Source organism: Panthera onca, chromosome A3 (genome assembly GCF_046562875.1).
Source record: "Panthera onca isolate mPanOnc1 chromosome A3, mPanOnc1 haplotype 2, whole genome shotgun sequence".
Taxonomy (NCBI): Eukaryota; Metazoa; Chordata; class Mammalia; order Carnivora; family Felidae; genus Panthera; species Panthera onca.
Genome location: NC_138341.1, coordinates 117,405,031 through 117,426,921, shown reverse-complemented (window position 1 = coordinate 117,426,921; position 21,891 = coordinate 117,405,031). Strand labels below are relative to the sequence as shown.

The 21,891-nt window shown below is 44.0% G+C and overlaps 1 protein-coding gene and 1 long non-coding RNA gene across 12 annotated transcripts in view; one reads left to right on the top strand and one right to left on the bottom strand.

Moving 5' to 3' along the window:
- Positions 1 to 4,198, top strand: part of LOC144615880 (uncharacterized) — a 46,577-nt gene extending 42,379 nt beyond the window's left edge. The window contains exon 3 of the long non-coding RNA XR_014137440.1: positions 3,816 to 4,198. This is a non-coding gene — a long non-coding RNA (uncharacterized LOC144615880). The remainder of the gene's footprint in view (positions 1 to 3,815) is intronic.
- DLGAP4 (DLG associated protein 4) overlaps positions 2,927 to 21,891 on the bottom strand; it is a 199,059-nt gene continuing 180,094 nt past the window's right edge. For 10 of the 11 annotated variants that reach the window (XM_060617117.3, XM_060617131.3, XM_060617109.3 and 7 more), the window contains 3 exons: positions 6,584 to 6,675; positions 5,524 to 5,679; positions 2,927 to 4,744 (listed from right to left, as the gene is read on the bottom strand). In XM_060617117.3, coding sequence (XP_060473100.1) covers positions 4,526 to 4,744; positions 5,524 to 5,679; positions 6,584 to 6,675 — 467 coding nt within the window. In that variant the 3' untranslated portion in view covers positions 2,927 to 4,525. Of the gene's footprint in view, positions 4,745 to 5,452; positions 5,680 to 6,583; positions 6,676 to 21,891 lie in introns of all 11 variants that reach the window. The other variant, XM_078444100.2, reaches the window with a different exon arrangement.

Below are 21,891 nucleotides of genomic sequence, written 5' to 3'. Positions count from 1 at the left end.
ACAGAAACAAAGAAGGAAAAGTGAAGTGGCTCTTGTGCTCCAAGTCTAGAGCAGAGGTTTTTCATCAACCTGGCCTGGCCCGGGTACTGTGGGAGGGTTTCCCTGAGGAACTGCCAACTGGCCTGAGGGCTGAGGAAGGAGTAAATGTTCACTGCATTTGTGGAGAGCCATGGCTGTCCCTGCAAGGCCTGAGGTGAGGCTGGAGGACAGAGCTCAGGATGGGATCTCATGGGAGGTGCAGCTGGAAAGGGGGGCAGGGGCCTCTGAGGCCAAGGCGAAGGGGCTGGATTTTCTCCTGCTGGCACTGGGCAGGCTGCAAAGGCTTCTGAGCAGAGAGGGTGACTTCTGGAGCTAGTGGAGGCAGGATTTTTATAAAGTTCCTCTGGCTGCCTTAAGGAGGGGCAGTAGGAGCCACGGTGAGTTTTCAGATCAGCCAGGTTCCGAAGCTCAGGAGACACAACTTCATTCTACATTTCTCTTAGAAACTCCAGTCTGGTGATGGTCGTAGGAATGTTTCTCAATTGGTCTGAGGATCCTCACCAGCACTTACCTGTGCTGGTGTCCACATGGTTCCTGGCTGGCAGGCCACTGGTGGCAATGGCTTTGTCCTGCTGTCCTGGCCATAAGACCTCTGAACCCAGTGCTGCCCCAGGCTGCAGCTGGGCATTCCCTTCTGCTCTCAGGCCATTGGTAGGGAATACACAAGGCTTGGGAACTCACGACCCTGGCAGAGTAGGGAGTCCGGAAGGGGATCTGTGGCCCTAAGTGTGGTTCTCAGGGACCCAGAGTCGGTGCACAGGCTCCCTGCTCCCTCTGCCTCTTCCCCAGCACCATCCCACAGTCTGCAGTCCCTTGATCCTTTCTGTTCCCTCAAGGACGGGGCTTTGGAAATGCAGAGGCTGAGGACTCATTCCCAGCTTCTCTGGGAAGCTGCTGTTGGTCTTTCCCTAAAGTGACAGATGATTCCGTGATGGAAGCACAGAGAATGGGATATCATCGTAGCCATATTCTTGTTCAGACCATTTAATCTGAACCCAGTCATGAGAACATATAAATTCAGATCATGCAACAATCTACAAGTTACTTGGACACGTAAAAGACGTCAGTGTCGTGAAAAACAAAAAAGTAGGGAAACTGTTTCTGATTCAGATTCTTCTGACTTAAGAGTCATGATAACTGAAAGCAGTGAATAATCCTTAAGTGGATCCTGGGTGGGTACAAAGGAAGAGGCATAGACGACATTATTGGGGCATTTGGAGTGTGGCTGTGCTTTGGTATTAATGTCTGGGCCCTGGGCAGTCTCCTGGGTAAGGAGGGGTGCACGTGGACCACTCCTTTGTTAAATTAGAGAGTAACGATGGTATTTTGTGGTTGTGCAGGAATGTCCTTATTCTCAGGAGTTGCCTGGTGTGTTTGGGGGTAAAGTATGGTGTATGCAACTTACTTTCAAACGGCTCCAGGGGAGGGGGGGAATGTTTGTATGTACCTGTGAGGGATGATGCAAATACGGCAAAAGTTGACTGGGTGTTTGTTATACAATTCTTTCAACTGGTTGGGGGGTCCCCCACTGTGGTGACAGCAGGGCTGGGAGTGGAGGCCCAGATTCTGCACCCCAGGTGCTTCCCTCTCGCTGTGCTCTGCTATAGGGAGTGCAGGATCCCTGCCAGAGACCCTGATCCAACCCTTAAGGCCTCTCCCCTGCTGTAGCAGAAACACTCAGGCCCTGAGGGTAAAGGTCCATGCTCGTCCTCTCAGGCCTGTCAGGAGTAGAGCTGGGCTGCTAGCTGGACAGTGGCCCTCAAGTCCAGCCTGGCCACCTCTTGTGTTCGCTCACCTCTGAATGTCTGACTCAGTGCCCAGGGCAACCTGAAACCTCTTCACTTACCCTTCTAGTCACCCCCCAGCCGGGTCTCAGAACAGTGTAGGGCCAGGGAGGCTCCAGCCCCAGGATGTCATGAGAGCCACCCACAGTCAGCAGGTGCTCAGCCACCACTAACAGGATCCAGAGATGAGGGCATGCTGCTCTGAGTGCAGGGGTCTGGCCCACAGGGTGGGATGAGTTCTGGAAGGGCCCCACAGAGGCAGCCTGAACAAAGCTCCTGGGAAGGCAGTTCTGTGCATCCAGAGCCAGGGGTCACTGCCTCTTAGCTGGGTGGGGCCAAGTGAGGAGGCCAGGTGTCTGAAGCTCAGCTTGGCCCAAGAACTTCCTAAAAGGCATGTTCTTACCACTGGGCGTTGGTGCTGAACGTTGTTCTGCCCAGAAGGCACTTTCCCCAGGTTCGACATCCCCCAAAGCAAGTGAATAGCCACTGTCCTCCTGGGCTCTATCAGAGTGCTCCTGCCCAGTTTGGTGGCGCTGTCACAGCTTCCCACAGCCTCCTGGCCTTGCTTTTCTGCCACCTGTTGGAGACTTGAACTCACATGGGATTTGTTCAGTGTCTCTCTCTCTCCCCAACTAGAGCATGAATTCTGTGACTGACTGCCAGGCCCTGGCCTGGGAGAGCAGGTGCTCAGGAAGTGCGATCAGTGCCTGTAACTGTCAGGGGGAGGTAGCGGCTGGGGGTGCCACGCACCCCGTCCTGGGAGCTGTGCGAGCCGAGCTGGGACTGTGTTGTGGGTGAGGGCAGCCCATCGTGGCTCTCACGTAGAAACTATGAGTTAAAGTACTTGTTTCTTACAGGAAGCAGGTTAAAGTAGATGCTGTGCATTTTTCAGGTGAGGGAATGGAGAGCTGTTCTCTTGCCCAGGGCCATGACCTGGGTTGTGCTAGAGTTGGAATTACGGGTTTACGCTCAGGTCCGCCTGTCTCTGAGAGTTGCCATGTGGAAGGGGGCCTGGCTCAGTCTCTTCGGGAGTTTGGGAGTCCACTTCACCCACCTCACCCCAACCTGGCCCATCCCGCTGCAAGAACACCATGAGCCCTTGGTACACGTTACCTCATTTATTCTCACAACATGCCTGTGAGGTAGGGAGGGGCAGGGACTGTCCCCATTTTACAGAGGAGGAAGTTGAGGCACACAGAGGTCAAGTGACTTGCCCAAGGTCACAGACGGCGGCCAAGCTGGAATGGGGCCCCAGAGCAGGCCCTCAGTTCACCCGGGGCCCCTGCAGCAAGTGCCAGACACGAGGACGTCTCTAATGCCAGCTCTGTCTCCATGGTAGAGAGCAGCCCTCCTCGTGCACTGAGCTCGCTGAGGGCTGGGCCTCCCCCTCGCCCTGCCTGCCCCCAACCCTGCAGGCCCGGGCCATTGCAGCTCAGGGCTCATGACACCCTGGGAGTGGGGCTGGGGGGCAGGGAGAGAGAAGGAATATTGGGGTAAAAAAAACAAAAAACAAAACCCCAGAAAACTCAAGAGGCTGGGCAGATGGGCCCACGGCAGGGGGCAGGTGGGAGACCAAAAAAAGGCCGCTTACACACAAGGTATATATTTTTACACACACTTGTACACACACCTAGATATAGTACATGTAAAAATATATGCTATTCACACACCCGCCTCCTGCCAGGTGCCCCGAGAGCCAGCGGCGGCGCTGGTGGGCATGGGTGAGCAGAGGGGCGTTTGTTAAATATACACTCTAAGGTCTATGTGCATATGTACACATACGTACAGACGCAGCCACCCGCCCCTCAGGTACTGTACACAGGCTTGGCCAGGGACAGACAGCCCCTGGAAAATGGGGTTCCTCTCTCGAGCGTCCCCTGCAAGTCACTCTGAATCAAACATTTTACTGAAGGAACAGGGGGTTGGTGAGAAGAAAAAGGCGGGAGTCTGGAGCGTGGTAACTGTGGCTTTTATCTCATTTTTTCCCCAAAGACTTCAACCCTCCTCCCCTTCTCGGAGAGGCGAGGACCCCCCGTCCCCCTTGCCTGGGGCTGGCTGCTTCTGCTGTGGGGAGCCTGTACCTGCGTGTGCATGTGAGTGTGTGTGAGCACTTGGGCAGGGGTGCGTATCCACCTCTGTCCTCTGGGCTCTCAACCACAGACAGGGCTGAGAACCAGCAAGCCGACAGCTAGGACGGTGACCCCTGTGTGGGCTCTGAAGGGAAAAGAGAAAAACGTAAGAATGAAAACTGCAAGGTCAGAGCAGGGTGGCTGGAGGAGAAGGAAGGACATGGCAGGGGCCCCAGGCTGTCCTCGGACTGTCCTCGTCTTGTAAACAAGCTAGTGCGAGTCCCCGTTAGATAGAACAAGTAAAAAGACCGCAGTCCGGAGGCTGGGCCGGGAGTTGCCGAGGTCCGTCTACCTAGTCCACCGCGGCCAGCAAGAGGGGGAAAAACGTTTTATAGTTTCGTATTTTTGTTGACTTTCTTTTGTATGAAGTCTTCATAAACCTAAAGCTGGGAGGGACCCAAAAAAGCCAAATCGTGAGCCCTTGTATGTGTCAATTTGAAAGTTGGCTCAGGGTCTCTGGACAGAATAACCATCCTAAAGGTTGAGAAAATTGTGTTCCATTCACATTTAGTTTGTGTTTTTTGTTTTTGTTTTTTTAATGACTTAAAATTGTTTGCTTCCCGCTTCCTGGTCTCAGAGTCGGGTCTGGGCCTCAGGGACGTAAATCTCGATGCTGTCCGCACTCTCTGTGGCTGAGTTCTGCCGCACAGAAGCCGCCCGCTTGGCCGCCAGGAGTCTCTTGCGGGCCTCCTGACGCTGCTTGTCCCCGGCATCGGAGGCCTTGTCGCGGCTCACTGCCGGCTTGGATTTAGCTGGCTTCTTTGGGACTGGAGGGGGTGGTTTCTTCTCTTCCTTTAGTGAGACAGTGAGGAGGGAAGAAAAATAAAATAAAGGTGCACCTTTTGTGTGGCGCTACCACCCGCTATATTGCCGGCAGTTGGAGTCTCCACCCCAGCCTCCCCACATCGGGCACAAGCAACACACATTTGGAATCAGAAAGCCACAAGAAGCGATGATAGTGGGAATAGCACAAGGCATAGGAGCAGAAAGCAAGCTTAGAATCCTACAGTGTTCTGGCAGGAAGGGATGGAGAGATCACCTGTTCCCACCCTTGCATTGAACCATTGACAGCCTGAGTCACATGGCTGGAGATGGGCTTTAAGTTTAGAGCCTCTGACTCCCAGGCCACATTTCACATGCTTTTCTAGGGATCAGAACTCACAAGGGCCACAGTCCAATAACCACAGGGGTCACTGGGTGCCACAGTTTTACAGAAGGAAGCCTGTGCCTCCGGGAAGAGGCTGGCCCCAGGAGGACTGTTTTTCTGCCTCCAAAGTTCCAACAGCCACATCTATGCTAGCGCTCTGGGCTGTGGCACGTGTCTCTTAGGAGCCCCATTTCTTAACATGCAGGGTGGGATGGCATGCTTCAGGGGGCGGCTTCCACTACACAGAGCGAGCGGCATGCTGGACGAGAGCCGAGCATGGACCCCGCGCACTGATGGACGTGAGCCCCCAGCTCAAAGACGACACACGGAGAAGGGAGCCAAGCAGCACTGACCGATGTGGGCAGCGTTATTGCCGACCAGGAATTTGTCCCTGGACTTCCCCTCCGCACTGCTCCATGCTCACCTTCCTCTTCTCGGGGGTTTCCACCAGCTGCCAGCTGTTGGCCTTGAGGTGGTAGAGTTCATCAAACTTCATGCTGATGTCCTCGATGGACAGCTGTAGCAGGTCCCAGAACCCTGCCAGGTCCTGGGCTGTTGGACGCGGGTTGGCTTCAGGGTTCTGTGGGGGAGGTGGGGATCAGTGGGGCAAACGAGGCAGAGGCCTGTCCTGCACCCCACCCCAAGTACCCCACCCCTGCCAGCCCTGGTTAGGGTCTCTTGAGGCCTAGTCGTGCTCTGCTGTTCTCACGGTCAGTATCTATATGAGGGAAGGAAGCCATTTCCTGCTCACTGCCAGATCTGATGGTGCAGATCTTTGAGAGAAAGAGTCCCATCATGAGAGCAGGCCCGGCACATACATGGGACTGAGGCCTCCGTGTTCCCAATGTGTGCCGGGCAGAAAACTGTTCTGTAAAAGAAGAAGTTCCTGGCCCTGGTCTTACAGTGAGGCAGGGAGAAGTCAGGATCACTGCCAGGTGGGTATGATTACAGAATCCGTGGGGTTCTCTGGGGACATATTCCTCATGGTGATTGCCCCAGCCAAGTAAGCCCCAAACCCTTGCAGGTCCGGAGACAAACACTGGCCACTGTCCTCCAGCCCTAGGAGCACACCACCCCTGGCCGTCTGGAGAGGCTTCCACAGGAAAAGCTACCCTCCTGAGAGATAAGATTGAAAGAAAAAGCAAACCACCAAGCCTCGTGGTGGTATGTCTTTAGTTCTTACCCATCTTCTTAGAGGATGTTTAATATAAATAAATCAATGCTAAGAGATTTTTAAGTTTCATGTGGCTCTTTTCACAGAGGGTTCACTTTTCTATTTCAAGAAGTAGTAGAAATTTGGAAGGACCATCCCTGGCCCTTCCCTTGTGCTGGGCACGGACACTTGTCACCAGCACCTTCTCCATATTAGGGAGGAGGTCAGAGGCTTGGGGGTAGAGGAGGAGGGGGGGGCTAATCCAGGTGGACAGCTGGCGGGCAGCCGGTGGCTGGCAGCCCTGCAGTGGAGGAGGAAGAACCACACTCACCAGGTTTTGCTCACAGAGGCCCCGGAACTGCTGGAATTTCTGGGACATCAGTAGCTGGGCACTGCCCACAGCACTGAGGACTTTCCCTAAAACTGAGAAAGAGAAGGTGGAGAAAGACTGAGCAGAGCACAGGGGTTGCTGGGGTAGAAGGCAGGATCAGGGTTGTTGCTCTTACTCCCCTCCCCACCACCTTAGGATATCAGTCATCATTTGGTGAATGCCATCTGGTCTTCATTTTATTCACACATGAAGCTCTCGTGGCAAAAAAATGCAAGCAATACAGATAAAGCGAACCCCATCCCCTAGTTCCTAAGGATATTTTATGGCAATAAATTTGAAAACTGAGTTTAAATGGAAAAAATTTCCAGGAAAACATGAATTATCACAGAATCAAGAAACAGAAAATCTTATTACACCAAAGCTGTTTTTAAAAAACTGAATAAGTTAAAAGTCTTCCCAGAAAAACGAACCAAGCTAAACTATGTAGTTTTACAGGTGTCATTTTACAAAACCTTCAAGGAACAGATAATCCTGGTGTTATATATTCAGACTGTTCCAGAGAGTAAATAAACACAGGAAACGACACCGCTAATTTCAGGAGCCCTAAGAACAGACAGGACATGCCAAAAATAGACTGCTTTTGTTCTGAACATAAAGGTAAAAGTCTTGAATAAAATATAAGCAAATAGAATCTTAACAGGAGAGTTAACCAGGACGTGTTCAGCCCAGGAATATAAGACTGATCTTTTAGTGTGACTTCTAGTTTTAAAGTTGTGGCACAGGGAAGCCTGGATAGCTCAGTTGGTTAAGCGTCTGACTCATGATTTCAGCTCAGGTTCGTGAGTTTGAGCCTCGCACCGGGCTCTCTACTGACAGTGCAGAGCCTGCTTGGGATTCTTTCCCCTCCCTCCCCTACTCACTCTGTCTCTGAAAATAAACTTAAAAAAAAAAAAAAAAAAAAAAAAGTAAAAAAAATAAAGTTGTGGCCTAAAGAGAGCACTGCTTCCCAACCCCCGCAGAATCACTGCAATGCAAAACAGAGTAAAGAGCAAACAGAAATCCAGCAGCGCTGGGTGTGAAGTAGGCTGCCTGCCCCACCTGTGATAGTAGCCCCAGGAGGAGGGCTGTAAGGATTGCAAGTCTAGATAAAGATGGCAGTTTTGAGAAGCCAGTAATCTCTTATTTGAAATTTAAAAAGGGGGTATGGACTGCGGCAAGAGCTTTCCCGAACCTGGTCCAGCACCAAGGGGTGGGGGGCTCTGCACTGTAAGCAGTTCGGTCACTGCCAGGGGAGAAGACAAGGCTGAAGATGGCACCCATCCCTGTGCCTTCGGAGCTCCTGCTGGTGTGGTCCCTCTCCCACGGTGATCTACTTACAGGAGCTCATTACGGAAGAATTTTGCCTCATTAGGAAAGCAGTGATTTAAAAGGAGCTGAACAGATATAGGAACAGCAAATGGCACATGAACATTCACCAGAAAGTTCTTGCTAGAAAACGATGAAAAGCTTGACATTTATCCATTGATATGTAAACCGGTAGCTGAAGGCAGGGATGGAGGTGCTCTGAAAAGAGATAGAAGACAATGGAAGGAGATAAAACCTGAGGTCTGGACTAGTGCAAGAGAAAAATCAGGCCATCACAGAAACAAGGACCACTTGGGAAGCAGCACAAAGAATAAACCCTGCTGCCAGCCAGTCAGGACTAGGAGAGGGAACAGGAGCCAAAGGCTCCTGGTGCGAAACACTCAAACTGCTTGATGACAAAACGAGATGTCTTTTTAAATGAATAGCTAAGCTGCTGGGAATAAACTGAGCCACTCCCACCTCCCACTCAAGGCAGGTGGTAGAGACGTTTGGTCTACAGTAGAGTAGGAATAAAAGGGAAAGATTCTCCGGAGAATTCCCAACCATAAGACTGCACTTGGGTACTTCATTTTCTAAGAAATAAAAGAAGCAACTAAATATGAAAAAGAAGAGACTATTTACAAAGTGACTAAGAGCCATGGAAAAGAATGAGGGCCACAGTGTACATCTGTTAGCTCTGCCAGAAGGGAGCGGACGGAATGGAAGAGAAGACACATTCAAAGAGATTGTAATTTAGGATTTTCCAGAAATGGCTACTGACACCTGACAGAGTCAGGAAGCCAAATGAATCCCAAGCAAATTCACATTTATAGTAAAATGGAAGACATGGGGGGGGGGGAGGGGGGGGGAAGCAGCCAAAGGAATCTTTCTGCTAAAGAAATGAATTAAACAGCAAATTTCTTGACTATAACAATGGAAAATTATTGACTGAGTTTCTCTGGGTGCAGAAATTCTGTCATTCCAGAATGAGTGTGGATGGGAAAGAACAGTCTCTTCCACAGAGTGCTGGGAGAACTATCCACAAGCAAAAGAATGAAGTTGGACCCTTAAGAATGAATCTAAGAGCTAAACTATAAAACTCTTAGATAAAAACAGCATATCTTCATGACCTTGGATTGGGAAGTAGTTTAAGACACCAAAAGCACAGGCAACAAAAGATAAATTTGGCTTCACTAAAACTAAAAACTTTTATGCATCAAAGGATGCCATGAAGAAAGTGTGATGACAACCCAAAGAATGGGCAAATTACTTGCAAATTACATATCTAACAAAGTGCTAATATCCAGACAACATAAAGAACTCCTACAACTCAACAAAAAAGTAATCCAATTAAAAAGGAGCAAGACCTTGAATAGACAGTGTATCTTTCTCCAAAGATACACAAATGGTCACTAGCATCCTCAACATCATCAGTTATTAGGGAACTGCAAACCAAAACCGTAAGATACCACGATTATAAAACAAAAAACCAAAACCAAAACCCCGAAAAAACAAATGTTGGCAAAGATGTGGGGAGACTGGAACCCTTGTGCATTGCTGGTAGGAATGTGAACCAGCGCAGCTGCTGTGGTCTGGCTGTTTCTCAGAAAGTTAAACATCGAATTACCATATAACTAAAAAATCCCACTCGTAGGTATGTACCCCAAAGAACTGAAAACAGCCTTAAACAGATACCTGTATGCCAGTATTCACACAGCATTATTCACAGTAGTCAGAGGTGGAAGCAACCCAAGTAGATGAATGGATACTATGGTATATTTGTACAATGGAATATTAGCCATAAAAAGGAATGAAGTTCTGATATATAAACCTCATGTTTAAAGACAAACAAAAAGGGGCATGTGGGTGGCCCAGTTATTTGAGCGTTCGACTTGGTTTCGGCTCAGGTCATGATCTCTGCACTGACTGGTGTGGAGCTTGCCTGGGATCCTCTCTCTCCCTCTCTGCACCTCCCCTGCTTGCTTCCCTCCCTCTCTCTCTCTCTCTCAAAACAAATAAAATAGGGACACCTGGCTGACTCAGTTGGTGGACCATGTGATCCTTGATGTTGAGGTTGTGAGTTCAAGTCCCACAATGAGCACTGAGTTTACTTAAAAAACAAAAACATAAATGTCTAAGTAACCCACTGGTCAAAGAAATCGCAGTGGAAGTTGGAATATTACATATCCTAACTTGTTAGATATGGCTAACGTACTTAAAGGGAAATCCGTAGGCTTCAAAACAGATTTTTTAAAAGGACTGGGAAAAAAATGAGTTAAATATCCAATTTAAGACATTAATGAAGGAATAATACAATGAACCCAAAGAGAGGAGAAATTTAATAAAATAATAAGCTAACATATAATAAAGGCTTAATAAAATGAGCAAACCCTGCCAGATTGATCAAAATAAGAAGGAGATAGGTACAAATAAGAAGATCAGGAATGGAAAAAGAACTATATAATATAACCTAATAGAATAGATACATATTTTTAAAAAAGATTTTATTTTTAAGTAATCTCTAAACCCCAACATGGGGCTTGAACTCACAAGCCCAAGATCAAGAGTTGCACACTTTACCAACTGACCCAGCCAGCGGCCCCCGGAAAAAATATTTTTAAAAAGTTCTACAAAACAATGAAATAAAAGATAATTTTGTTCTTAAAGCATATGAATAGACAAATATCTAAAACTTATTTTATGAAGCTAAATAACCTTTGCGCTAAAACTGGGCAAGCATAGGGGCGCCTGGGTGGCTCAGTCAGTTAAGTGTCCGACTTCAGCCAGGTCATGATCTTGCGGTCCGTGAGTTCGAGCCCCGCGTCGGGCTCTGGGCTGACGGCTCAGAGCCTGGAGCCTGTTTCAGATTCTGTGTCTCCCTCTCTCTGACCCTCCCCCGTTCATGCTTTGTCTCTTTCTGTCTCAAAAATAAATAAACGTTAAAAAAAAAAAAATTTAAAAAAAAAAAAATAAAACTGGGCAAGCATAGAAAGGAAAATGACCAGCCAACTTTTCATGAACAAAGGCAAAATTATTAAGTCAGATATTAACAAATCAAGTCCAACAATGTACTAAAATGATAATATATCATTATTCAGCTTAGTTTATTCCGGTAATACAGACTGACCCAACATTAGAAAATTCTAATGACTTCTGATTCTGGCCATGAAAAACCAGTTAGTAGCAGACAAACTGAACCCTCCCACCAAGAACAAGTGAAAAAAAACGACGTAAAATACAAAAAACAAAAAACAAAACCCAGAAAATCTCAAGGCTTTAAAAAATTACCAAAGCAACCATAATCCGAGAGGTTAAGATCGCCCCAGTGAGAAGGGAAACAATATTCAGGCAACTCTGGTATCAAAATACTGCTTGCACCCTAAGGCATCTCCCAATTTATAAGCAGCACGAAGCTGAGAAGCTAAGAAGCCAAGAAGCCAAGCAGAAAGTGGAGGTTATGAGGCTGAGAAGCCGAGCAGAGCCTGAAGCAGTTTCATGAGGATAGGAAGATCAAAGTTGGAATTCAGAACTACCAAGGCAGACAAGACCTGAGGTCAAGGAAGGTGCATGAAGCTAGTACACAATGCTTCCAGCAATCTTAAGGTGTAAGAGAGACAAAAACTGGAGTTCAGGGTTTGCCAAGAAGGAGTGGCTTGAACATACCACAGGCTCTCTCTGGGATTCCCTGGAGAGTGCACACTAGAATGGGGATAAGTACAAATAGACTGTCTCAAAACACCTAGCTCTGAAACAGTTCAACTGGGTTAAGTTGGTTCGGCTTTACTCTGCCTTCAAGAAGTAAAAGTAAATCCTTTCTGGAAGAACAGAAAATCATCCTGAGCCAAGTTGTTTTCATATACAGTTTCTGGCACTGCCACCCCATAGCAGAGAAAGGACCAAATGCATACCAAAAGAGAAAACAGAAAAAAGAAAAAGACCTCCAGGGGATGTACATACTGGAGTTATTGGACAAGGGCTTTTCAATAACTAAATGTGTCCAAGGAAATATGTGACAAGATGAAGAACTTTGGCAGAGAACCAGAACCTATCACAAAGAATCAAATGGAAATTCTAGAATTAAGAAATACAGTAACTGAAATTAGGACTGCAAATAGGTGGGTTTAATAGATTAGTTACAGCTAAACTATAATCCAGCAGGAAGTATCCAGACTGAGGCCCTGAGGAGGAAAATGGAAAATACAGAAAAGAGAATGAAGAAACCTAAAACATGGCAGTCTAATGGATGTGTAACTGGCACTCACAGGACAGAAGAAATAAAATGAAACAGAAATTTGAGGAAATAATGGTCAAGACTTTTCCGAAACCAATGCAAGTTTTGAAAGCCGAAGATTCAAGAAACCCTATAAATACCAAGCTGGACAGACCACAAAGAAAACCACACCTAGGTGTCACAGTAAAACTGATAAAACTCCCAACATAAGGAGAAAATAAAGGCAGACAGAAGAAAACAAAGGATTCTTCAAAGGAGTAGCAGGAAGACTGATAGATGACTAATAGAAAGGCTGGGAACCACAACAAATCAGACACAAAAAGTACTGAAAGAAGATCAATACCAACCTACAATTCTTAGCAAAAATACTATTCAAAAAAAGGGGGACAATACATTTTAAGACAAATATTGCATTAAAATAAATACTGAGCAGAGTTCTTTGGGCTTTTGCTTTAGTTCTTTAGGAAGGAAAATGACCCTCCTAAGCAGAAGCACAGAAATAAAGGAGTGAAAGGGTCTGCTAAATAAATATTCATCGTAATGTTGATTGTATAAAACAGAAACAAAATCTTGCAGCAGTAAGACTATATATAGAACTATTATACTTCACAGCAATATTACATAAGTCAGGAAGGGAATAAAAGTGTTCTAAGGTCCTTGTATCATCTGTGAAGTGGTAAAGGTACTAATTAAGAGTAGTCTTTACAAAGTCAAGGATGCAGGTTGTAATCTTTAGAGAACTAAAAGAATAATAGACTAACATAAGAAAAGCGGAACTACTTAGTTAATCCAAAAAAAGTCAAGAAAGGAGAAAAATCTCTATAAAATTTACCACATTACTAAATTAAGAAAGCGTATTTAGATATGATCATCTAAATATAGCAGAGGCACCTGGGTGGCTCAGTCGGTTAAGTGTCCGGCTCTTGATTTCTGCTAAAGTCATGATCTCACAGTTCACAAGTTTGAGCCCCACGTTGGGCTGTGTGCTGACAGCACGGAGCCTGCTTGGGATTCTCTCTCTCTCTCCCTCTTTCTCTGCCACTCCCCTACTTGTGCTTACTCTCTCTCAAAATAAAACTTTAGAAATAAAAGATATAGTAAAAAAATTCCATTAAATTCAACAATTTTCTTAAACCAGAAAAAGAGTATTTACAGCAAACCTATGGTAAACATCATACTCAATGGTACAATGTGAAAAAGCAATTCCTTTTTTTGTTTTCTTTGAGTAGGCTCCACGCCCAACATGGGGCTTGAACTCAACACCCTAAGAGATCAAGAGCTGCATGCTCTAATAGATGGAGCCAGTCAAGAGCCCCTGAAAAAGGAATTCCTTATTTAAAATAATAAAAACATAACAAGGTTTCTAGATAAAAGATCACTATAAAGGTCAAGAGCATTTCATTAACAATAAAAAATACAGCTTATGTCCCTGCAAAATGAAAATACGAATCTAACAAATCTTATGTAGGAAATACAAAATCTAATTGAAAACATTAAAGACCTATATAAATGGAGACACATAATCATGTTCTTGGATAGCAAAGACTTCATAAAGATGTCAATTTTCCCCCAAATTGATCTACATATTTAATGTAATTGCAATCAAAATCTCAACCTGGAATTTGAAAAGCTGATTCTAAAATTTATATGGGAGAGCAGAGAGCCTAGATTAGCCAACACACTCTTGAAGAATGGGAGCTTTTCCTTCCAGTGATCAAGATTCCTTGTACAGTTACAACAATGAAGAAAGTATGATTTGGGCCTAGAAATAATAGAATAGAAAGCTCAGAAACAGATCAACACATATGGGAAACCTGAAGTTTGTCAGAGCTGTACTGCATATTAACAGGATAAGGACATTTTATTTATTTTATTTTTAAAAAGCGCTTATTTATTTTGAGAGAGAGAGAGTGTGTGTGGGCAGTGAGGAGAGGCAGAGAGAGGGAGAGGGAGAGCGAGAGAGAGGAGAGAGAGAATCCAAAGCAGGCTTTGCTGTCAGCATGGAGCCCTCCCTACTCAGGGCTCTCAAACCATAAGATCATGTCCTGAGCCAAAATGAAGAGTTGGTTGCTTAACCAACTGAGCCACCCAGGTGCCCCTGGACAAACATTTTGATATATTATTATCCAAACAAAAAATTAACATAGAGTCTCATCTCACTCCAAGCAGACAAATCCATTCCAAGGGATCAAGGACTTAAATGGGGACAGGAAAAACTGTTACAAGAAAACAGTAAAATATCTTTTTTGGGTTGCCTGGCTGGCTTAGTAAGTGGAGCATGTGACTCTTGATCTCGGGGTTGTGAGTACAAGCCCCATGTTTGGTGTAACGATTACTTAAAAAAAAATACACACACACACACATATACACACGTGTGTGTGTGTGTGTGTGTGTATTGGGGCAGCTGGGTGGCCAGTCAGTTAAGTGTTTGACTTTTGATATTGGCTCAGGTCATGATCTCACGGTTGTGAGATTGAGCACCAAGTCAGGCTCTGTGCTGAGCATAGAGCCTGCTTCAGATTCTCTCTCTCCTCCTCTTTACGCCCCTCCCCTCCCCTCAAATAAATTTAACAACTTCATTCATTCATTCATTCATTCATTTAAAGTGTTTATTTAAGCAATCTCTATACCCAACATGGGGCTTGAACTCCTGAGATCAAGAGTTGCATGCTCCACCGACTGAGCCAGCTGGGCACCCCAAGAAAACAGTAAAATGTTTTTTTGACTTTTGGGGAAGAATGGATTTCTTAAGATACAAAAAGCACAAACCATAAAAGAAAAGAGTAACAAATTTACATTAAAATTAATATCTGTTTACTTAGAAGATACCATAAAGAAAGTGAAAAGACAGGTCACAAACTGGGAGACGATATCTACCAAATATAAAACTGACAAAAGTTCCAGAATCCAGATACATAAAGATCACCTATGAGGCAGTAAGAAAAAGACAACTTAATAGGAAAACAGGGAAAAAATGTGAGCAGGAATTTCATAGAGGAAGACACCATGAATGATTAATATGTGGAAAGATGCTCAATGCCATTAGTAACCAATGAAATGCAAATTATAACCACTATTTGATTGATATTTGTAGACGGAAAATAACCTCATATACTAAATGTAAGCAAAGATGTAGAGCACTGGGTACTTCAACACAGTGCTGAGGAAATAATAAATTGGTATAATCACTTTGGAATATAATTTAGCACTTCTTGTAAATCTGAACACATGTGTACGCTATGAACCAAGGGTACTTGGTATACTTGGCATACGGGTACATCCAGTATATATCCTAGAGAACTCTTGTTTATGTATACCGAGAGACATGGTCAAAACTGTTCCTAATAATCCATAGCTTACTTCATACTTAATAGTATAAGACTGAATAATTTCACACTAAGATCAGGAATGAGACAAAAACAAGGGTGCCCCACTCTTGCCATTTGTATTCAACTTTATATTGAAGCCAGGGCCATTAGGCCATAAACAAAAATAAAAGAAACCAGATTGGAAATAAATAAAACTATCCCTATTTTCAGATGAAATTATCCTGTATATAAGAAATCCTAAGGAATCCCCCCCAACATTTAGTAAGGTTGTAGCATACAAGATCAATATAAAAAAAATCTATTGTATTTGTATACATTAATAAGATAAACAATCTGAAAAGTTAAGAAAACAATACAATAGCGTCAAAAGAATAAAAGGAATATGTGTAGCAAGAGTTATTTAAGATTTGTATACTGAGACCTACAAAATATTATGGAAAGAAAGTTTTAAAAACCTAAGTAAATGATAAGATATCCCACGTTCATGGATGGGAGGACTTAATATTAAGATGGCAATACTCCCCAAATTGAATTGCAGATTTAACACAATTCCTATCAAAATAAAATCCCAGCTGTTTTTGCAGAAATTGACAAGCTGACCCTAAAATTCATGGAAATGCAAGATCAAAGTACATACTTTGAAAGAACTTCCATTGGTGAGAACCTGAGAGTGGGCCATAAACTTCTTTTATTTGTATTTTTATTTGAAGAACAAAGTTGGAAGACTCACACTTCCCAATTTCAAAACTTATTTCACAGCTATAGTAATCATGACAGTGTGGTACTGGCATAAGTATACACATGTGCATCAGTGCAATGGGATAGAAGTGAGAATTTGGGTATAAATTCTTACCTTTATGGTCAGTTGATTTTTGACAAGGGTGGCGAGAACCATTCAATGAGGAAAGAACAGTCTAACAAATGGTACTAGGACAACTGGATATCCAAATGTCAAAGATTGAAAGTAAACCCATACACCTCACACTATACTCAAAACTTAACTCACAGACATAAATGTAATGGCTAAAACTATAAAACTCTTACAAGGAAATAGAAGTAAATCTTCATGACCCTGGATTGGGTAATGGTTTCTTTTTTTTTTTTTTTTTAAGTTTATTTATTTGAGGGGGGAGGGGGGAGAGGGGGGGAGAGAGAGAGAGAGGGAGGGAGAGAGAGAACACACAAGTTGGGGAGGGGTAGAGAGAGAGAGAGGAAGGGATAGAATCCCAAGCAAACTCTGCACCAACATGGGTCTTGAACTCACAAATCAAACTCACAAACTGTGAGATCATGACCTGAGCCAAAACCAAGAGTTGGATGTTTAACAGACTGAGCCACCCAGGCACCCCTAGGCAATGGTTTCTTAGACCTAACACCAAAATCACAAACTACCAAAGAAAAAAAGTAACTGGACTTCACTAAAATTAAACTTTTGAGTTTCAAAGAATACCTAACAGCCAGAACGTACAGAAAACTGACAAATGGTAAGAAAAATATAGCCATAGAATGGAATTTTACTCCGCAATTAAAAGGAACAAAATACTGGGGTGCCTGGGGCACTCGGTCGAGCATCCAACTTTGGCTCAGGTCATGATCTCACAGTTTGTGGGTTTGAGCCTTGAGCTGGGCTTTGTGCAGACAGCCAGGAGCCTGCTTCATATTCTGTCTCCCTCCCTCTCTGCCCCTCCCCTGCTCGTGCTCTCTTTTTCAAAAATAAACATTTAAAAAAAAGGAACAAAATACTAATTCATATTACAACATGGATAAACCTCAAAAATATGCAAAATGAAAGAAGCCAGACACCAAAGACCACATATAATTTGTGTGATTCCATTTATATGAAATGTCTAGAATAGGCATAGAGAAGAAAGCAGATTAGTGTTTGTCTAGGTCTGGGGTGGGGAGGGGCGGGGGGAGGAATGATGGCTAAATGGGTACAAGGTTTCTTTTTGGCGATGAAATGCTCTAAAATTAGGTATCAGTGACGGTTGCACACCTCTGTGAATATACTAAAAACTACTGAATTGTATAATTTTTTAATGTTTGTTTATTTTTGAGAGAGAGACAGTACGAGTGGCAGAAAGAGAGAGAGAGAAAGATCCAGAATGTTGTCAGCACAGAGTCTGATGCGGGGTCCGAACTCATGGAACCCGAGATCATGGCCTGAGCCAAAGATAGGAGAGAGAGAATCCCAAGCAGGCTCCATGCTGTCAGTGTAGAGCCCCATGCAGGGGCTTGATCTCATGAACCCTGAGATCATGACCTGAGCCAAAATGGAGTCGGCATCTTAACTGACTGAGCCACCCAGGCACCCCTACTATCTCAGACATTCTTGAACTCGAGTGATATAAATAGTCTTGTTCAAACCATTTTGTTTTTCTTTTTAAATGTTCTGTAAGCAAACCTAATACCAATTAATACAGCCTAAATACTAGGAAAGAGAAGCAGGAGAGGGGTGTGTTAATCCAAAAGAAGGCAAGAGAAGAGAGAGATAAAAAGAAACCTCAAAAAAGTAGAATAAATCCACAATATAACATGATAGGAATAACCCAATCATATAGAAATCCCATTGTAAATGGACTACATTTTCTACTTCTGAAATTAACAAACAACAAAACTCAAAATCCAGACATATGCTGATTATAGGAGACATGATTATGATTGTAAGGTCAGTGAAAGAAAGGTTGAAGTAAAAGCACGGAAAGAGGTGTTACACCAGACAGGCCCTAACCAAAGGAAAGCTGTATAGCAATACAATACAGAAGACCTTAAGGCAAAACGCGATATACACCTAGAAAAAGAGTGGATCCCTAACCCTTCATCAGGAATATCACAATTCTAAGCTCAGTTTCCCCTGTGACAGTTCCCCTTAAACCCTCCCTAGAACTAGCTATTCTCCACTTGGGCACTGATTCAGTTCTTTCTCACCTCCCTATGAATATCACCCCAACGGTTGTCCCCTTTCTCTCCTGCATAATGTATTTCCTCTTTCCTGCAAGGTCATTCTCAACAACATATAAACAGGCTTACATCACTCCATTTAAAAACAAAGGAAACCCCCCCCCCCCAACCCTCTCTTGACCCTATATCCCTCTGTTTCTGTTTCTTGTACAGAAAAAGTCATCAATACTTTTTCTCTCTTTGTCTCTACTTGCTGTCTCCAGTTACTACTGTTTCCTCTTAATCCCTCTCTAGTCAGGCTGCCCCTCACCCCCACCCCCTTCCACCAGAACAGGTCCCTTCTTCAAGGCCTCCAGCAAGCAACCTTACGTTTCTAGGGGCACCTGGGTGGCTCAGTCGGTTAAGCATCCAACTTCACCTTGGATCATGATCTCATGGTTTGTGGATTCGAGCCCTGCATCGGGCTCTGTGTTGACAGCTCAGAGCCTGAAGCCTCCTTTGGATTCTGTGTCTCCCCCTCTCTTTGCCTCTCCCCCATTCGTGCTGTCTCTGTCTCTCACAAATAAACTTAAAAAAAATTTTAAAAACCTTACATATCTAGATCTGATCTGCTATGCTCATCAGCAGCATGTGACACAACAGAGTCTCTCTTCTTGAAAACCACTCAGTTGGGTTCCAGTCGCCTTCTCTCCCAACTTACTGGTCACTCCTTTCCCACCATTCAGAGTGTTCGTGTCTCTACCCCTTTTCTGATCTGAGCCTATATGCTGCAGACTCCCAGTGTAATCTTCAGGACCGGCCTTCCCAGCTCCTGCATCCCGCTGCCTGCTTGACATCCCCACTCTGATAGCTGGTAACGTGCGTCGCATTCAACATGCTCGAGATGGAACTCCTGACTCCAGATATTTGCACCGGTCTTCCCTAGCCCAACTCCATCCTTTTCGTCACCCAGATCCTGAACCGGTTTTGACTTGTTTCACTCCTATTCCATACCCAATCTGTCAGGAAATCCTGCTCTACCTTCCAACTGTATCCAGAATCTGCCCCCTTCCTCAGAAGCGCTCAATGGCAACCACCATCTCATCTTACCTAAGTTATGGTTACATCCTTCGAATTCTCCCACCCTTTTTTTTTTTTAATGTTTATTGTTGAGAGACCAAGCATGAGCAGGAGAGGGGCAGAAAGAGACGGAGACACAGGATCCGAAGCAGGTTCCAGGCTCTGAGCTGTCCGTACAGAGCCTGACACAGGGCTTGAACTCATGAGCCGTTATCTATTTGGTTATTTTCTGTCTCTCTCCATGAGAATGTAAGCTCCACGAGGGCAGGGGCTTTGTTTTGTTCACTTCTTTCTCCCCAGAAGCTAGAAGAGTGCCTTGTATATGGCAGGTACCCCGTAAATATTCACTGAATGGATGTCAGGACCAGGGGAGGGCGTGCTGCTGTCTTCCTACTATTCCACAGTGTCCTGATGCCTGCAGTTACACAAGAGATGCTGGAGGCACGGTAAAATTAGACACGAAATTGTCATTATACTGAATGTTATTTATGATGCAAATCTAAAGAGAACAGAGTTATACAAGGTTGCTGCACATGAGATCAATGTACAGATCTCCAAATAAGTAATCAGAATATGCAAAATAGAATTCATTTTACTATCAAAACACAAACTAGATAGTATCAAGAAAGAAACCCGAGAAAAATATGTAAAACCTTCATGAAGAAATTCATCAAACTTGAATAGAAGGATATAAAAGGGAGATCTGAATAAACAGAATTAAGCTTTATTCATAGCTAAGAAGACTCAGTATTTTACAGGTATCAAGTTTTCCCAAATTCATATATAAATTCTATTTCTAGTCAATGCCCCAGCAAAATTTTTCCACGGAGTTTATTGAAATAAACTCATTCCAAAATTAGTACTGAAAGAATGAAGAGGTATGTAAATTTTTTATTTCTGAACAAACACAATAAGGAAGAGGGATTCATTCTACCAGATACTGAGGAATGTTCAAAAGCTATGGCAATTAACAGTTGTATTAATGCAACAATAGACAAAATAGCAGAACAGAATACAGCCCAGAAACATACCCCTGTTGAGGTAAAATTTCACAGAGGTTGTGATTGAAAAGTATCACTAATCAGTGAAAAAAGTAATGATTTCGATAATCATGGTGTTATGACAACTGGCTTTCCATATGAAAAAAATGAAATTATAGAATACACAGATAGAAGCTGCAGACAGATTAAACACCTAAATATGAAAAACACAAAATTTGATACCATGAAAAAATCTCTATGCCATTGGAACACAGAAGGTATTTTTTTTTTTTATGTTTATTTGATTTTTGAGAAAGAGTGCGAGCAGGAGAGGGGCAGAGAGAGAGTGGGACAGAGGATCTGAAGCAGGCTCCACGCTGACAACAGCAAGCCAGATGTGGGACTTGAACTCACGAACCAGGAAATCATGACCTGAGCTGAAGTCAGACACTTCAATGGACTGAGCCACCGAGGCGCCCTGGAACACAGAAAGTGTTCTTAAGAATCAAAGGTGCAGGGGTGCCTAGGTGGCTCAGTCGGTTAAGCATCCAACTCTTGATTTCAGCTCATGTGATAATCTCATGGTTTGTGAGATCGAGCCCCGCATTAGGCTCCCTGCTGACAGTGCAGAGCCTGCTTAGGATTCTCTCTTTCTCTCTCTCTCTGCCCCTCCCTTGCATGCGTGGGCTCTCTCTCTTTCCTTAAAAGTAAATAAACTTAAAAATCTGTATTACTAAAACAAACAAAAAAAAACTCATGAAAGATCTCAAATCAACAATCTAACTTTACAACTTAAGGAGCTAGAAAAGAATTAAATCCAAAGCCAACAGAAAGAAGGAAACAAAGGTTAGAGGGGAGAGAGAATAGAAAAACAATAGAGAAAAATTAAGGAACAAAAAGATCAACAAAACTGACCAAAGTTTAGCTAGAGGGACTAAGAGAAAAAGACTCAAATACTAAAATCAGAAATGGAAGTACAGGCATTACTACCAAATCTATGGAAATAAAAAGATTGTAAGAGTTCTAGAACAGTCACACACCAACAAACTTGATAACCTACATGAAATGGACAAATTCCTACAAACATAAAACCTGCCAAGACTAAATCCTGACAAAATAGAAAATCTGAGTCGATCTTTATCTAGTAAGGAGACTGAATCAGTACTCAATCAGTATTCAAAATCTCCCAACAAAGAAAAGGAGGAAACACTTCCTAACTCATTCTGTGAAGCCTCATTATGCTGAATCCAAAGCCAGACTGACATTACAAGAAAACTATAGACCAATATCCCTTATGAACATCAACACAAAAAAACCTTAACAAAATACTAGCAAATACAATTCAGTGGCATGTTAAAAGGATTATATATCATGAACAAGTGGGGTTTATTCCTGGAATGCAAGGATGATTCAATATGAAAACTGATCAATGTGCTACTATGCTGCATCAACAGAATGAAGAAA